General features: G+C 52.1%; 7 protein-coding genes across 7 annotated transcripts; 3 read left to right on the top strand and 4 right to left on the bottom strand.

Moving 5' to 3' along the window:
* Positions 1-175: 175 nt before the first annotated feature.
* On the bottom strand, positions 176-463 carry KRP23_6432 (uncharacterized protein; the record flags this gene model as incomplete). The annotated part of the gene is made up of 1 exon (XM_067891623.1): positions 176-463. The coding sequence occupies one exon, from the start codon at positions 461-463 to the stop codon at positions 176-178; it is 288 nt and encodes a 95-aa protein (XP_067745961.1).
* KRP23_6431 (Protein MHF2-like protein) lies at positions 204-536 on the top strand (the record flags this gene model as incomplete). Its single annotated transcript, XM_067891622.1, has 1 exon — positions 204-536. The coding sequence occupies one exon, from the start codon at positions 204-206 to the stop codon at positions 534-536; it is 333 nt and encodes a 110-aa protein (XP_067745960.1).
* Positions 533-3,541, bottom strand: KRP23_6430 (uncharacterized protein; the record flags this gene model as incomplete). Its single annotated transcript, XM_067891620.1, has 7 exons — positions 533-718; positions 772-948; positions 1,016-1,111; positions 1,183-1,245; positions 1,318-1,404; positions 2,389-2,712; positions 2,777-3,541. 7 exons carry the CDS (start codon positions 3,539-3,541, stop codon positions 533-535), a joined length of 1,698 nt encoding a protein of 565 aa, XP_067745959.1.
* Positions 3,542-3,789: 248 nt separating this feature from the next.
* Positions 3,790-4,550, bottom strand: KRP23_6429 (60S ribosomal protein L28-1; the record flags this gene model as incomplete). Its single annotated transcript, XM_067891619.1, has 4 exons — positions 3,790-3,836; positions 3,910-4,282; positions 4,356-4,363; positions 4,541-4,550. 4 exons carry the CDS (start codon positions 4,548-4,550, stop codon positions 3,790-3,792), a joined length of 438 nt encoding a protein of 145 aa, XP_067745958.1.
* A 42-nt stretch (positions 4,551-4,592) lies between these two features.
* Positions 4,593-6,668, top strand: KRP23_6428 (Glutamyl-tRNA(Gln) amidotransferase subunit A; the record flags this gene model as incomplete). The annotated part of the gene is made up of 7 exons (XM_067891618.1): positions 4,593-4,615; positions 4,693-5,302; positions 5,375-5,493; positions 5,555-5,639; positions 5,715-5,989; positions 6,062-6,161; positions 6,243-6,668. The coding sequence occupies 7 exons, from the start codon at positions 4,593-4,595 to the stop codon at positions 6,666-6,668; spliced, it is 1,638 nt and encodes a 545-aa protein (XP_067745957.1).
* A 2,478-nt stretch (positions 6,669-9,146) lies between these two features.
* KRP23_6427 (Beta-glucosidase 32) lies at positions 9,147-10,793 on the bottom strand (the record flags this gene model as incomplete). Its single annotated transcript, XM_067891617.1, has 1 exon — positions 9,147-10,793. One exon carries the CDS (start codon positions 10,791-10,793, stop codon positions 9,147-9,149), a length of 1,647 nt encoding a protein of 548 aa, XP_067745956.1.
* A 569-nt stretch (positions 10,794-11,362) lies between these two features.
* KRP23_6426 (uncharacterized protein) lies at positions 11,363-11,779 on the top strand (the record flags this gene model as incomplete). Its single annotated transcript, XM_067895875.1, has 1 exon — positions 11,363-11,779. The coding sequence occupies one exon, from the start codon at positions 11,363-11,365 to the stop codon at positions 11,777-11,779; it is 417 nt and encodes a 138-aa protein (XP_067745955.1).
* Between the last annotated feature and the right edge of the window lie 1,470 nt (positions 11,780-13,249).

Below are 13,249 nucleotides of genomic sequence, written 5' to 3'. Positions count from 1 at the left end.
GGTCGCGGTGCAGCTTCGTGTCTATTTACTAAATTCTCTCTAGTCCGAATAACCTTCAAGATATAAACTTCAGCTTATGAGCTTATGCACGATTCGTGACAACTTTATTCTATAACCCTTCCGCAACTAATATTCAAGTGCTTCAGTTTACAAAACTTCAACCAGTGTGTACCACTCAACGCCTTTCAAACCCGATCACGAACATGGCACCACCAACCTTCAAGCCGGCGCTGGTAGAGCAGCTCTTCCAGTCCGCGTGGGCGGCCAACGCGGCGAGCGCCGCCGAGAGCGCGGCCAGCGATAGCAGCGGGGAGGAGGAACTCTTCGACTCTGCGCCGCTCGTGAGCGCCGCGGCCGCCGCCTCCCGCGTGCGGAAGATCCATGCGGACGCCGTGAAGCTCAGCGCCGAGATGCTGCGGCTGTTCGTGGTCGAGGCCTTCCGCCGCGCACAGATGGAGGCCATGGTGGACGACAGCGAGAAGGTGGAGCCACAGCACGTGGAGCAGATCCTGGCGCAGCTTCTGCTGGACTTTTAGACGCCCGATCGACGGTGGAGCGTCAGGATGGACGAGATGTGGAGCTGCTGACGGACGAGCAGCGCGTCGGCCAAGAAGCAGCTGTGGCGCAGACGCTCTGGATCCAGGGAATTGTTAGACGAATCGGACACGGCTGCAAGCTTGGCCAAGGACTCGTGCAGCTGCTGCAGACGCGTGAGCCGCTGTGCAACGAGTTAGAATTAGTGGAGAGTGGGGATGAGGGTGGACTATTTACCTGCTGGATCATGTCGTAGAGGAATCGACCATTGGATGAAAGGTCGGATAGGTCAGGACTTGGGTCTTTAGACGCTGGAGATTTACCACTTGAGGGAGCTGCGATGTGGACTTCTTGCAGACGGATCCATTCAGTGGCGTTGTGGATCTTCTGCTGTAAAATGGAGTCGACGAGGAACTGTTGATGAACGGAACGAGGTTAAAGACTACACGGTTGCACTTTTGAGAAATCGTTTGGTGCTCACCTGCGCAGCACCAAAACGTGCAGCAAGAACATCGTCTTCAGCACTTCGGAGCAGCTCTTCCAGTTGGTCGCTGGTCTGCGCAATTTGCTCGTCGCACTGAAGAGAAAACAAGAGTTTCGATTAGCAAGACACTTTACGCAATTGGCGAGGACGTTGTTGCTATGTACCTTGACAATCGCGCTTTCAAGAACACTTTGGAGAATCTGCTCCCATTTCGTCTTCGCTGCAGTCTAACATCGGTTGACCCGATTGTTAGTCCAGGGATGAGTAAGTCTGTGAAAGTTGTAGCTGCACCAACCAACCTTTTCGAAAGCTTTTGCGCGCTTCTGCTGCTTCAATTTTTTCAACTCTTGGTCTTTCTCCTCAATCATAACCATCAATTTTTGCAGCTGATTCGCGTAGTCTTCTCGCAGGGACGATTGCACTTGTTCGTGCTGGTCTGTGAGTCGCTCCGTACTTTGTTTGATGCGTTGCTCAGTTTGATTCTTCAAGCTCGCTTGCTGCCGTGAAAGAAGTACAACTTCAATCCACTTCCGCCATGCCTGTTGAGCGCATTTGGCAGTACCACGAACAAGCACTTTGCGCAGCACTTGCCGCTGCTTCTTGTGGAGACTTGCAATTGCCCTCCACCTTTGGAAAATCTGTGCAAACATCGGCTGCACTCTTCGTTGATAGTAGTGCCGTTCCGACATGCGTGTTAGATGAACATCGAGCTTCCTCTGCTCGACACGTCGCACTTCACCCAACTTGTTGTGTTCCGAGTGCTTTTGTGTAAAGTGTTCCCATCTTCGAAATGCCGTGTACCTGGTCAACGTCGCTTTCTTAATAACGAGTCCACGTAACAGCTTTGCTCGCTGTCCTGCTGCCAAGCGATGCAGCTGAAGAACTGCCCAGCATTTCCGAACTAGGCGCCTTTCGCATCGCTGCTGGAATGCTTCTAACCGACAGATCATCACTTGGTTGGCCACCGCCGCAAACCCACGCCACCGAAAAAAGAGGTGACCACGGCGTAGTATTGTAAGTGCGTTTCCGACTTCTCGAAGCTGCTGGTCTTTGCGTTCGCGATTTTGACTCTGTATTCGAAGACCCCTCTTCCATCCCACAAATGCTTGGCTCATAGTCTCATTCCGCTTGAGTCGGATCATCTGATTAATGAGTTTCTCGTGTAGTGCAGTCTTCGCCGCATCTTGTCGTTGTGTCTTGATTGAACGTGAGCGCGTGAGGTCATTAAGTCCTAGGGAAGCTGCCTTCGAAAAGAAGTCACGAACTTTGGGCGGGTTGTATGATTGCCTCTCGTGGTCTGGTCGATGGTTCGATCGACTTGTCTCGGATATTGGCAAGCTTTCTAGTGAATAGTCCAGCGTATCACTCACCTCTTCAACTTCCTTGCATTTCGGTGGATGTGAGCTGCTTTCTTGCTCTGAATGCTCCGTTTGAATAGAGGATGAGAGATTGGGCAGTGCACGGCCTGCAGAAGTACTAGCTGGTCTCTCCATCATGGTTGGCAGGTCGTCTTCGTCCTCTTCCTCATTATCCTCGTCGCTGTCATCAACACCCTCAACTTCCACTGGCTGCAAGACGTTGGAACTGCCAAGACGATGGTTGTTGTCGTTTGCCCACTGTGGTTTATTGCTCTTTGAGCTCTTTGCTGATGGGGACAAATAGCTCTCTTGAAATTTCATATCCCCGTTGAGGACCTACACAATGCACGCAATCACTCGTCAGCACAGTGTCATTTTGGATCGATCATACTCGACTCACATCGTTTACTTCGCGGATTCGTTGAGAGAGCCGTAGTTTTTCCACCTCCGCCGCGTTTCGCTCCTCTCTTGACTGCCTCCCTTTGACAGTGGGTCTGCTTCGACGAGTACTGTTACTCTGGTTAGAGGCACCAACAGAAGACGATTTGCGCTGCTTGAGTTTGCGTTCGACATAGTCACTTAGCAGAGAATCGGTTGACGCCTCCAACAGGAATTTGCTCAGTTGGTCCTTGGACTTTGACGGCGATGGGTCGGAGTTCTCAAATGAAGACACGCTATTGCGATTCCGTGCTGCTGGAGTGTTGCTCTGGATGGAGGCAATTACAGATGCATTTGGGGTCGAAGTCTTGCGATCTCCTCGCAACGTATCCAGTGCTTTACGAAAAGCTCGATTGGCGCTGATAGGGTGTTGAACCGAGTTCTCGGTCTGTGAAGACAGTGCAGTCATCTGAGGATGCGGTGTCAGCTCAAACAGAAAAACATTGCGCGGATTCCCAAAGGCTACACGATCGCCATGTACGACGATGGCTCCTTCTCTAGGAACTACAGCGTCATTCACGTAGCAGACACCAGCTTCCGACGTCGAGAACGGCACCAACTTGGCGGACGCCTTGTCCGCCGACAGATTGAGAAGTGCGTGGAGTTCCAAGACGTTGTCTCCAGGGATGACCACATCACATGTCGTAGCTCCTGAGCCGATGAGCGTCTTGGAGCTGCGTAGCTCCTGGCTGCTGGAGACGGAATCCAAGGACCGCAAGAACGGCATCCCAGCAGACACTTTATTGGTCAGCCAGCGACTGTTGGTCCTGTAGCTAGAAACTCCACTAACTCGACGTCCAGCCATCAACAGCTAAAGAATACCAATAATGGAGAGACGAGTCGGACCAAAAGGAATCGTTCGTACATTTTCACGGGAGCAAAAGTCGCGCACTTCTATTCCCTGTCATTATTCCCAACTCGAATTTTGCTCCACCGCCCAGGAAGCGGCAGACGACAGATCCAACGCCCACTGACTTAAGCCTTGATGCGACGGCTGCGGATGGCCTTCTTCTGCAGCACACCTGAGAAATTGTACGTATTCACCAGTCAGTATACGCATTTGTATAACCATTCCTGAATAAATCATTAACTCACCCTTCTCGACCTTGGCGACCGTGGACAGACGCGACCACTTGGCCAGCGCGGCCTTCTTCAGGTCGCGGCGGTAGTAGTTGCGCGAGATGTTGGCGCGGATGGTGTTGGCGCCACCACGAGCTCCCTTGCGAAGAGGCACGTCGTTGTTGGACTTGGAGGGCTTCTTGCCGGCCTTCTCGATCTTGGTGGAGAGCGTGATCTTCTTGTCCGCGATGGAGAGGTCCACGGCCTTGGTGGAGGCCAGGCCCGAGTACTTGCGGCAGTTGCGGTTGAGCAGGTTGTACTTCTCGCGCGCGAACTCGTTGCCGTTACGCTTCACGAGGAAGGACGACGTGTTCTTGGTCAGCAGCCACGTGAGGGTATCGCTCGACATCTGAATGACGCCATCACCGTTCATTAATTCTCCCCTGAATACATATATTGCGAAGGTCCAAACATTAACGCACCTTTTCCGCTTCTTCGATGGAAATAATGGGATGGCGGAGCTCTTCTCCGTTGCAAGGCCAGCGAGACGCTCGACCAATCGATCCGCTCAAGCGCCCGTCAAAACGCGGCCCCGACTTTTTACGAGCCTCGTAGCGTAATTACGTGCTGATGTCGAAAATACAATTTGTCTGCTATTCTCGATGACAGGATAGCATATGCGTTTTGACAGTATCGCTCCATTTTGTGCGGTCGACATGATGCGCACGGGTATCTCTCGGCGGTGCGTGCTCTTGGCGGCGATTTCTCGCGCCCTGCTGCCTGTCCAGCGCTAATTCTTGCGTGCTTGTGTACATATAGGTCTTGCACTAGTGCAGCCAATTCAGCATGGCACAAAGCGTCCTCACGCAGCGTCGGTGACTGGTGCAGCAAGACGCTCCTGGCCGCCTCGGAGGCTCTGGAACGTGGCGACGTCTCAGCCGTGCAGCTCACGCAGGCCTGCATCCAGCAGGTGGAGCGCACGCGCAGGTTCAACATGTTCGTGTCCACGGACTTTGAGCGCGCGCTGCAGCTGGCGAAGGCGTCGGACGAGCGGCGTGCGGCCGGTCGGGCGTTGGGACTGCTGGACGGCATCCCCGTGGGCGTCAAAGACCTCTTTTGCATGGAAAACGTCCCCACCACGGCAGCCTCCAAGATCCTGGACGGTTTCGTGTCGCCCTACGAGTCCACGGCGACCCAGCAGCTGCTGGACCATGGCGCGGTGCCTCTCGGCAAGCTCAACATGGACGAGTTCGCTATGGGCTCCGGCACTCTCTACTCCAAGTTCGGCGCGACGATCAACCCGTGGTCCAAGGATCTAGGAGATAAGGCGGTGGTTGCAGGCGGAAGCTCAGGCGGAAGCGCTGCGGCGGTTGCGTCGGGTTGCTGCTTTGCGGCCCTAGGCTCGGACACGGGAGGCTCCGTCCGTCAGGTGAGGAGATTGTCGAATGGTCAGTTGGGTGTAGGTATGATCTATGTGGTTGGTTGACTTTGGTTGTGGTAGCCTGCTGCGTACTGTGGTGTTGTCGGGCTCAAGCCGTCTTACGGACGCGTTTCGCGCCATGGCATGATTTCTTACGCGAGTTCTCTGGACACACCGGGAATTTTCGCCAGATCTGTCGGGTGAGTGAGGTGGGGGATCGTTGGGTGTAAACTTGTACTAACGACGGTCGTGACGGTGTAGTGACGCCACGGTTGTCCTGAAGGCCATTGCAGGACCCGATCACATGGATTCAACCTGTATGACCAACGCTTTGCCTGAAAACTGGGTAGGTTGCTGCTACTTAATTGTGCATTATGATCGACGATGAATCATCTAACTGCTCCGCTTAATCGCTGCGTAGTGCTCAGAGACGGTTGAGGCCTCACAGCAGTCAAAGGAGGTCGATCTAACTGGTGTTCGCGTGGGTGTGCCTGCGGAATATTTCGTCGAAGAGTTGCCTGAGGAAATCCTGAGCGTCTGGGACAAGGGGGTAGCGTGGCTTCGCGAAGCTGGAGCTCAAGTCGTTAGCGTGTCACTCCCGACAACGAAGCTTTGCATCCCTGCGTACTACATCCTGGCGTGTGCTGAAGCATCTTCGAACCTGTCTCGCTACGACGGTGTTCGCTACGGCTACAGGTAAATAATTCTATCCTCATTTTACTTTGGACAATACACTAACTGATCTGCTGGTTTTGATTTGTACCCCAGAGCGAAGGATATTGCGCTGGAGACGCAAGAGGATCAGTCTGATGCTCTCCATGACTTGTATTGCAGAACTCGATCGGAGGGTTTTGGAGAAGAAGTGCAGGTGGGTGAAAGTTGTCAAGTTTTCAGTTTACTGGAATATGAATTGACGGACTAACGATTGCCATGAATGACTTCCTTCCAGCGCCGTATCCTTTCCGGCACTTTCGTGCTGTCCGCCGGTGCAATGAGCGACTACTACGAACGTGGTGTGATTCTGCGTCAGCGCATTCGTCAGGACTTCGAGCGAGCGTTCCAAGAGCAAGGAGTTGACGTCTTGCTCACTCCTACAACTCCGTCGGGACCCTTCCCTGTCCACAACAAGCAGGCGATGGAGGACCCTGTCAGCATGTATTTGAACGACGTTATGACCGTGCCAGCGAACATGGCCGGTATCCCCTCCATCTCAATTCCAGCAGCACTGACGAGTGATGGAGACTACCCGCTTGGACTTCAGCTCATGGGTGCTCGCAAGACAGAGGAACGTTTGCTACAGGTAGCAAACGCTCTCGAGCAACGCGCCAGTTTCGCTAGTCGCGTCCCTGCTCGCGTGTACGAAACGAAAAGATAAGCTGAACGGAGCGTTAGGTTCGTGTGATAGAGTCCCAGCGGGTCGGTAAGGCGACGGCTAACAATGTCATGGCTGTTGTGCAAAGATTCATTGGCGTCGTGACGTTATTCTGACCACCATTGGCTGCACTTGTTATCCTTCCTCAAGAGGTCCAGTCGACCGATGGATCATAACTTAGGTCGACCGATGATCTGCTGGATATCGGTGAGGGTGCACCGCCCAGTCGACGTCGCCATTGTTTCTTCTACCAAGCAACACCAACATCGATGCCGGACACTGTGACATTGCAGAGCGAGTCGGATCGGACGAGCGGTTCGCAGGATATTTCGAAATGCTCTTCGGACTACATGCTTAACATCGGCATTCATCGTTTTGAAGCTGTGCCTCGGTCTCTGATAATGGCTAGCGCATTTCTCGGAGCCATGCTGCCATTTGCTGACGAAGGAATTCAAGTGGACACGTATCTATCTTCCAATGTGGACGAGTCTAAACAGAAGGAATCGCTGTACAAATACAATACGATCTCCGGTGGCCTCCTCCCCAATATTTAAACTGGGTTGACTGAATACCCATCGGCAATAACTAGGGTCAGAATAATATACTTCTTCGATCTGGGCACCCTTGTATTTCCCAAAAAGTTAATTCGTTCGACATGTTATTAGTTGGGTGTATCTATATACATAGCCCCGAATGAAAGCTATTGCCTCCGCTAGCAGCAAGAATCTGGTATCGCATTGCCACCTGAATTACTTTGGCGGCTTATTGAATACTTCACAGTCAAGCAACGTGGGATGGTCGCATATCGCCACCTCCTCAATTTCGGTTGCTCAACATCAACTGAAGAAAGTGAGCATGAAAAGAAGCAACGCATGTCAGTGCTAAGCCGATTCCTCTTTGATGTTGGATATGCATCACACACCTTTGTTTCGGTTGGAGATATGAATGAAACTGGGGTCATTTCTTCCAAGAAGTTTCATGAGAGCCTCGCACGGCTCGGTGTGCAGCTCTCGTCCAAGGAATTTCACCTTCTTACAGTCATGTTTGACGCTAATGGTTTCGAGATTCTCTATCAGTCACTGCTGCAGAGCCTGGCACAGCTACCGCAGTGGCAGCAGTTGGCTAAAGCGCTCGAGCGATGCCATCGCTTCGGTATCTCCTCTTTAAGAGAAAAACTTCTTACATTTGTAAATTCGGACGATAGTCGATTAACTCAGGAGGAGCTACTTCGTGTTCTAATGCAGCAAAGTGGAGGGTCACAGTCAAGACACATTGCCTCGGGTTGCATATTTGAGCCACTTATTGATGGAGTGCGGTGGCATCCGCGACGAGAGCAGCCTCCCTAAGGATGCGTTTTGGACCCAATTAGAGCAGGCAATTGAGCGCCAAGTGACACAATGGGAGAGGTTACGTCTACAACATCTTTTCGATGTGAGCCGTGACGGACAAATTGCCTACAAGCTTTTCCTAAAGGTGATGTCTCAGTGGCGATCTCCAGTCAACAGTATTACCTCTGTTCCACTGCGAGGTATCAAAAGGACGGAGCAGCGACCAGCAGCCAAGCCTGAAAAGCATCCGCGAATCCAAGGAAGTACCAAAAGCGATGATAAGCCACCCTGCGCATGTGACGCCATGTTTCGGTCGCTCTACAATCAAATGTCCTCCATAGACTTTGATTCCCAAGTCGACATAGTGGGGGAGTATCTGAGACTGAAGGATCGCAAGCATACTGGAAGCATTAGGATGAAACAGCTGAAGAAAGTGTTCGACCAGATCGGGCTGTCACTGTCTGCAGGCGCCTTCACAAGTCTGCAAATGTTCCAAGTGCAGAAGAAGAGCAAGGTGAGCTGGTAGCTTATGGAAAACTCCTGCTAGCACTGGAAGCTCTTCAGGAGGAGAGCGGTGATAAGCAGTAGCCTTTTGAGTTTGATTCGCAGTACTGGAACTGTTGTTCATCAACTAGCATTGCTTTTCTTTCTGAGCTCGAAGGAGGTTAAGGATTTGATGCTGGTAGATTCAAATCCAATGGTCTTGGTTATCACCGCAATGGCGTTGCTTTCCTTGTTGTGCGAGTCATACAACAACCTTGTGGGTAGGATAGAATAGCTATCAATCGAACAGAGCAAAGCAATTTCACCATGTACTGTGGTGTGTTCTGCCGCATAACTTCTGCTATAACCTCTTTGTTGCGTTTGACGAGCAGCGATGGGGTTACGTGTTATCAGGTTTACTTTTTTTATGGGAATATTGCCACATTTGCCACAACAGTTTGAGAGAAATAAATGTTGTGAGATTTCTTCGAGAAAGATGTTGCTGTTCTGGTTCAAGACGGCACGATGTCGAGGTTTGGGTTCGCATGAATCCGAGATAAATTCCTCCTTTCATGTTACGCGTGACACTGTGAGATAATGCCACATTGATAGCATCGCAATAATCCTCGACAAAACGTTTTCAGTTGGAATGACAGTCGATGTGCACACACTACAGATACGCCAGCCACTTCTCGTCTTCCGGCTCTGCCTCGAAACAGCCCGTTGTCGCCAGCCCAGCATACCACTTCGCAGCGGTACGCGCAGTACGGTTCAAATACGTTGACGGAACGGAATACACGTCCTTATCGCCGATATTATCCGGGAAGTCCACGTAGTACAGTCCGTAGCGAGGAGCATATGAGCCCCACTCGTAGTTGTCCACAAAGCTCCACGCCGTGTAGCCGATGATGGGGATGTTCTCTTCGTAGATGGCACGATGCACCATTTCGAGGTGGGTGCGGTAGTACCAGAGTTGGTCCTGGTTATCGATGGTCTCATTGCCGCACCATCCGTTCTCCGTCAAAAGCATGTCCGTGCTCGTGTCGTAGGCGTTTGCCCAGCGGATGTAGGCCATGTAGCTGGGAGGGAACCCGGAGTGATCCGTGCAACTAGTGGGGTTTGCAAGACTCCCAGACCCGATGACAGAATCGGCATGCACTTGAGTATTGTCAACGCCCATGTCAGCGTAGAATCCGTCGGCAAGACTCGAACAGTTCGTCTCCGAGTGCTCCGAGTCACAAAAGGTGATTAAGTTGGAGAAGTAGTGGTTGATCATGATGAGGTCGTACGACCCCTTCACAAGTGCGGCTTCATCGTCAGTAAAGTTTGGCAGGCGGCTTCCAACACGCTCGCGCATCATGGGTGGGTAGTCTCCAGTGGCTAATGGAGCGAGGAACCAACCCGAGTTGAACTGGTTAAAGCGCTCAGCGGCTTGTACGTCTGCATCATCGGTATCATCGTACGGGATGCCGAATCCAGATAGAACGAGGCCGATACGCGCGCCGCTCTGGACAGTGCCTTGACCCTGGAGGCTTCGGAAGAGGGCAACGATTTCAGCGTGAGCAAGCAGCAGGTTGTGTGCTGCCTCGTACTCATCACTGTCAGTCCCGCTGTAGATGTAGAAGATGTACATGTACGAGAGCGGCTCGTTGATCGTCGACCAGTACTTGACTTGCTGGCCGAACTCCGTGAAGATGAGCTCCGCATAGTTCTTGAAATGGTCGATGATCGTCGTGTTCAGGAAATCTCCGGCCGAGTACAGCTCCAGAGGCATATCCCAATGGAACAAGGTGAGCAGGGGTTCGATTCCGCTCGCAATGAGGTCATCTACCAATGAGTGGTAGAAGGCGAGCCCTTCGGGGTTTGCTTGCATACGTTGAAGAGTGCTGTTCCAGGTCATGGCACGCGACCACGAGATAGAGAAGCGCATGGATCTGTATCCGTCGCTCTGCATAGTGTTGACGTCGTCCTTGTAGCGATGAAAGAAGTCGTCAGCGACGTTGGCACAGCTCGGGAACGAGTCGGAACCACAGATTTCATCCCAGACGCTCGGCGTACGACCGGTTTCATTCACAGCACCCTCCACTTGGTACGAAGCGGTTGCCGATCCAAAGAGGAAGTTCGAGGGGAAGCACTTGGTCGTGGAGTTGGCACTACTGGAGGATCCCGATGCCTGGACTGCAGTACTGCCAGATGAAGTAGTTGAGCTCACGCCTGAGCTAGTCGCGGTGGCATCGCCGCAGGTTTCGCCAGCGACGACGACTGCAGCGCACCAGCACAGGGCCACTGCAATGATGCAGAGACCGAAGCGAACCATTTCTGGAGTCTTGAGGTAGGCGTTTGCAGCTGCAGACAAATACCAAAGTGAGCTCTTCAGTGCTGCAGGACTACTTCCACGGCTCAACAACAAGCCCGCAAAGCTTACGCTGCCACCGTTCAACGTGCTTCTGACAACTTCAAGGCTGCCGCCTGGAGCGTGGTTGAAGCTTGTGAGTCCCTACGCGATACCTTGCCTTATATTATGAAGAACATTGTTTGTTCAAGTTGAGCACTGATTCACTGGAGCTGATCAACGCATTGGATTCCTTCCCGAGGTCTCGACAGCTAGGATGGTTTACAGTCGTGTGCATGCGTTCTCGTACGACAGCAACATTTGGCTGTACATGTAGCTCACTTGATAAGACCTCTTCTGACGCCTATCACTGTAGTTGAAGCTGCTTCGGTATCCGTCAAGTGCGACTAGCGTTTTTCTGCTTGGAACAACTTCAACTTGATGAAACACCGGTATACCGATACCTGTTCGCCGCGCAAAGTTCAGTTTTCCATCCGAAAAATGACTAACGTGCTGGTGCTTTGCGCGACGTTAGCCTCGCTGCTCACCCTGGAATGGCTCCCCCCCGCCTCGGCCATCGGCCCCTCAAGACGAGACCGAGGACCCTTATTCACCACCTCAGAGGTGGTGCGCACCCTGGACCTCGACAGCTTCGACGCCATGCTCAACGACACGAAAACCGTTTGGCTCGTGGACTTTTACTCGCCCTGGTGTCCTCACTGCCGCCAATTCGGTCCCCAGTGGGAAGAAGTAGCCAACGTCTACGCTCAAGTGAACACTATTCAGTTGGGGGCGGTGGACTGCACGAGACAGAACGAGGTGTGCGACCGAGAGGGCGTCCACTCGTACCCTGGAGTCAAGATGTACCACGTGCCCCGCGAGGCGCAAGAGGCCGTCACGATGCCCCATGCAGGGCACGTGTATGCCAGGCACGTGGCCAAATGGATCGAAGAGACGTTGAAGGAAAATGACATGCAGTCGGGGGTCGACATTGACAAAGTGTACCCTGCTCGGAATAACGCGCTCCGTGAGGATCTTAAGAAGAAGGAGTTTAAGTTTGGAGACCCCGTGGAGCCAACGCACGACGATCGGTCGGTAGATATCCAGATCAAAAGACTGAAAGATGCAGGAACGACAGCGTTATTTACGTTTGAGGATGGATTTTTCATGGGCACGACGGTGCTAGAGGGGGAACGATATGAAGCTGCGGTGACGTGGGTGCAGACTCTGGCGGCTGCCTTTCCGATGAAGGAGAACCGAGGTGCGTTTGCTTTGCTGGTGGATGAAATGAAGCAACAGGAGAGATGGAATCACGCAGAATGGAGTGAACTGCTGAAGAAGTGGAAGGCTAAAGCGAATGTCGTGAGTTACCCGGTGAATCTGTTCGCAGATAAGGACAATTTGACCTTGTGCACGACGTTTACATGCGGACTCTGGACTCTGTTCCATAGTATTACGGTATCTGACGTCAAGGCTTTAACGACTCAGGAGCAGTGGAGACCAAGTGAGATCATGTCAGCTATTCGCCTCGTTGTCAAGCATTTCTTCGGTTGCGAGGAGTGCAAACAACACTTCATGAAGGCGAACCCGGAGAGTCTGATTAGAAAGTTGGCACTTAGGGATGACGATGGCCCTCATGCGGTTGCATTTTGGATGTGGACAATGCACAATACTGTGAATAAGGTCCTCAGCAAGTCAATTTGGCCGACTAAAATGTCTTGCCCGAACTGCTACGCTGCTACCGATCAGGTGTTATCATTGGACCCAACGCAGCTGAATGAAGAAGACATCGTCGCGTACATCAGAACCGTGTATAAGGCTGAAGAAGGACTCAACCAAGAGCAACACACTGGAACTGGTGATATATCGTGGCTTTCGATGAGCGGTTTTACCTCGATGGCTGCCTTCGCTTTTGTTATCGCCATCTTCGCCACGTTATTCAAGCAACATAGACATCGTTTAATCGGCGTCAAAGTAATGAAAACGCGGGATCACATCGCATAGAGATACGAGTGCACAACCTAGACAAAAAATGCAGTAGACGCATGCGTTTAAAGCGCATCAAGGCCACCCCATACGCTGTAGGTGGTACGTGATAAAGCAAGCACTTCACGTCAGCTGAAACATTTATTTACCACCGAAGTTAACATTGACACTTGGAAGACTCTGGGTCGTCCACTTCTGCCCGGCAATTTTCCGGCATGGAGAAAAGCCATAGGCTCAAGTGGTCGGTGTCATTTGAGGCTGTCGCTGGTAACTTACCAGCGACAGCTACCAGTGGTAATAAGAATAATACGAACAGTCATGAAATGCCTATCGTTTCGCTTCCACGCAGTGTTTCAAGATCGAGGTGTAGGATTTTGATGCTCTTAACGATAGACGTTCTGACACAGAAGATTGGCGAGCAATACGGGTCGAGTGTAAGTGAATTTCTGACCAAG

The sequence above is a fragment of the Phytophthora ramorum genome (genome assembly GCF_020800215.1).
Source record: "Phytophthora ramorum isolate Pr-102 chromosome Unknown Phyram_PR-102_s0005, whole genome shotgun sequence".
Taxonomy (NCBI): Eukaryota; Oomycota; class Peronosporomycetes; order Peronosporales; family Peronosporaceae; genus Phytophthora; species Phytophthora ramorum.
Note: the sequence above shows the minus strand (reverse complement) of the source record. Positions and strands in the feature narration are given on the sequence as shown.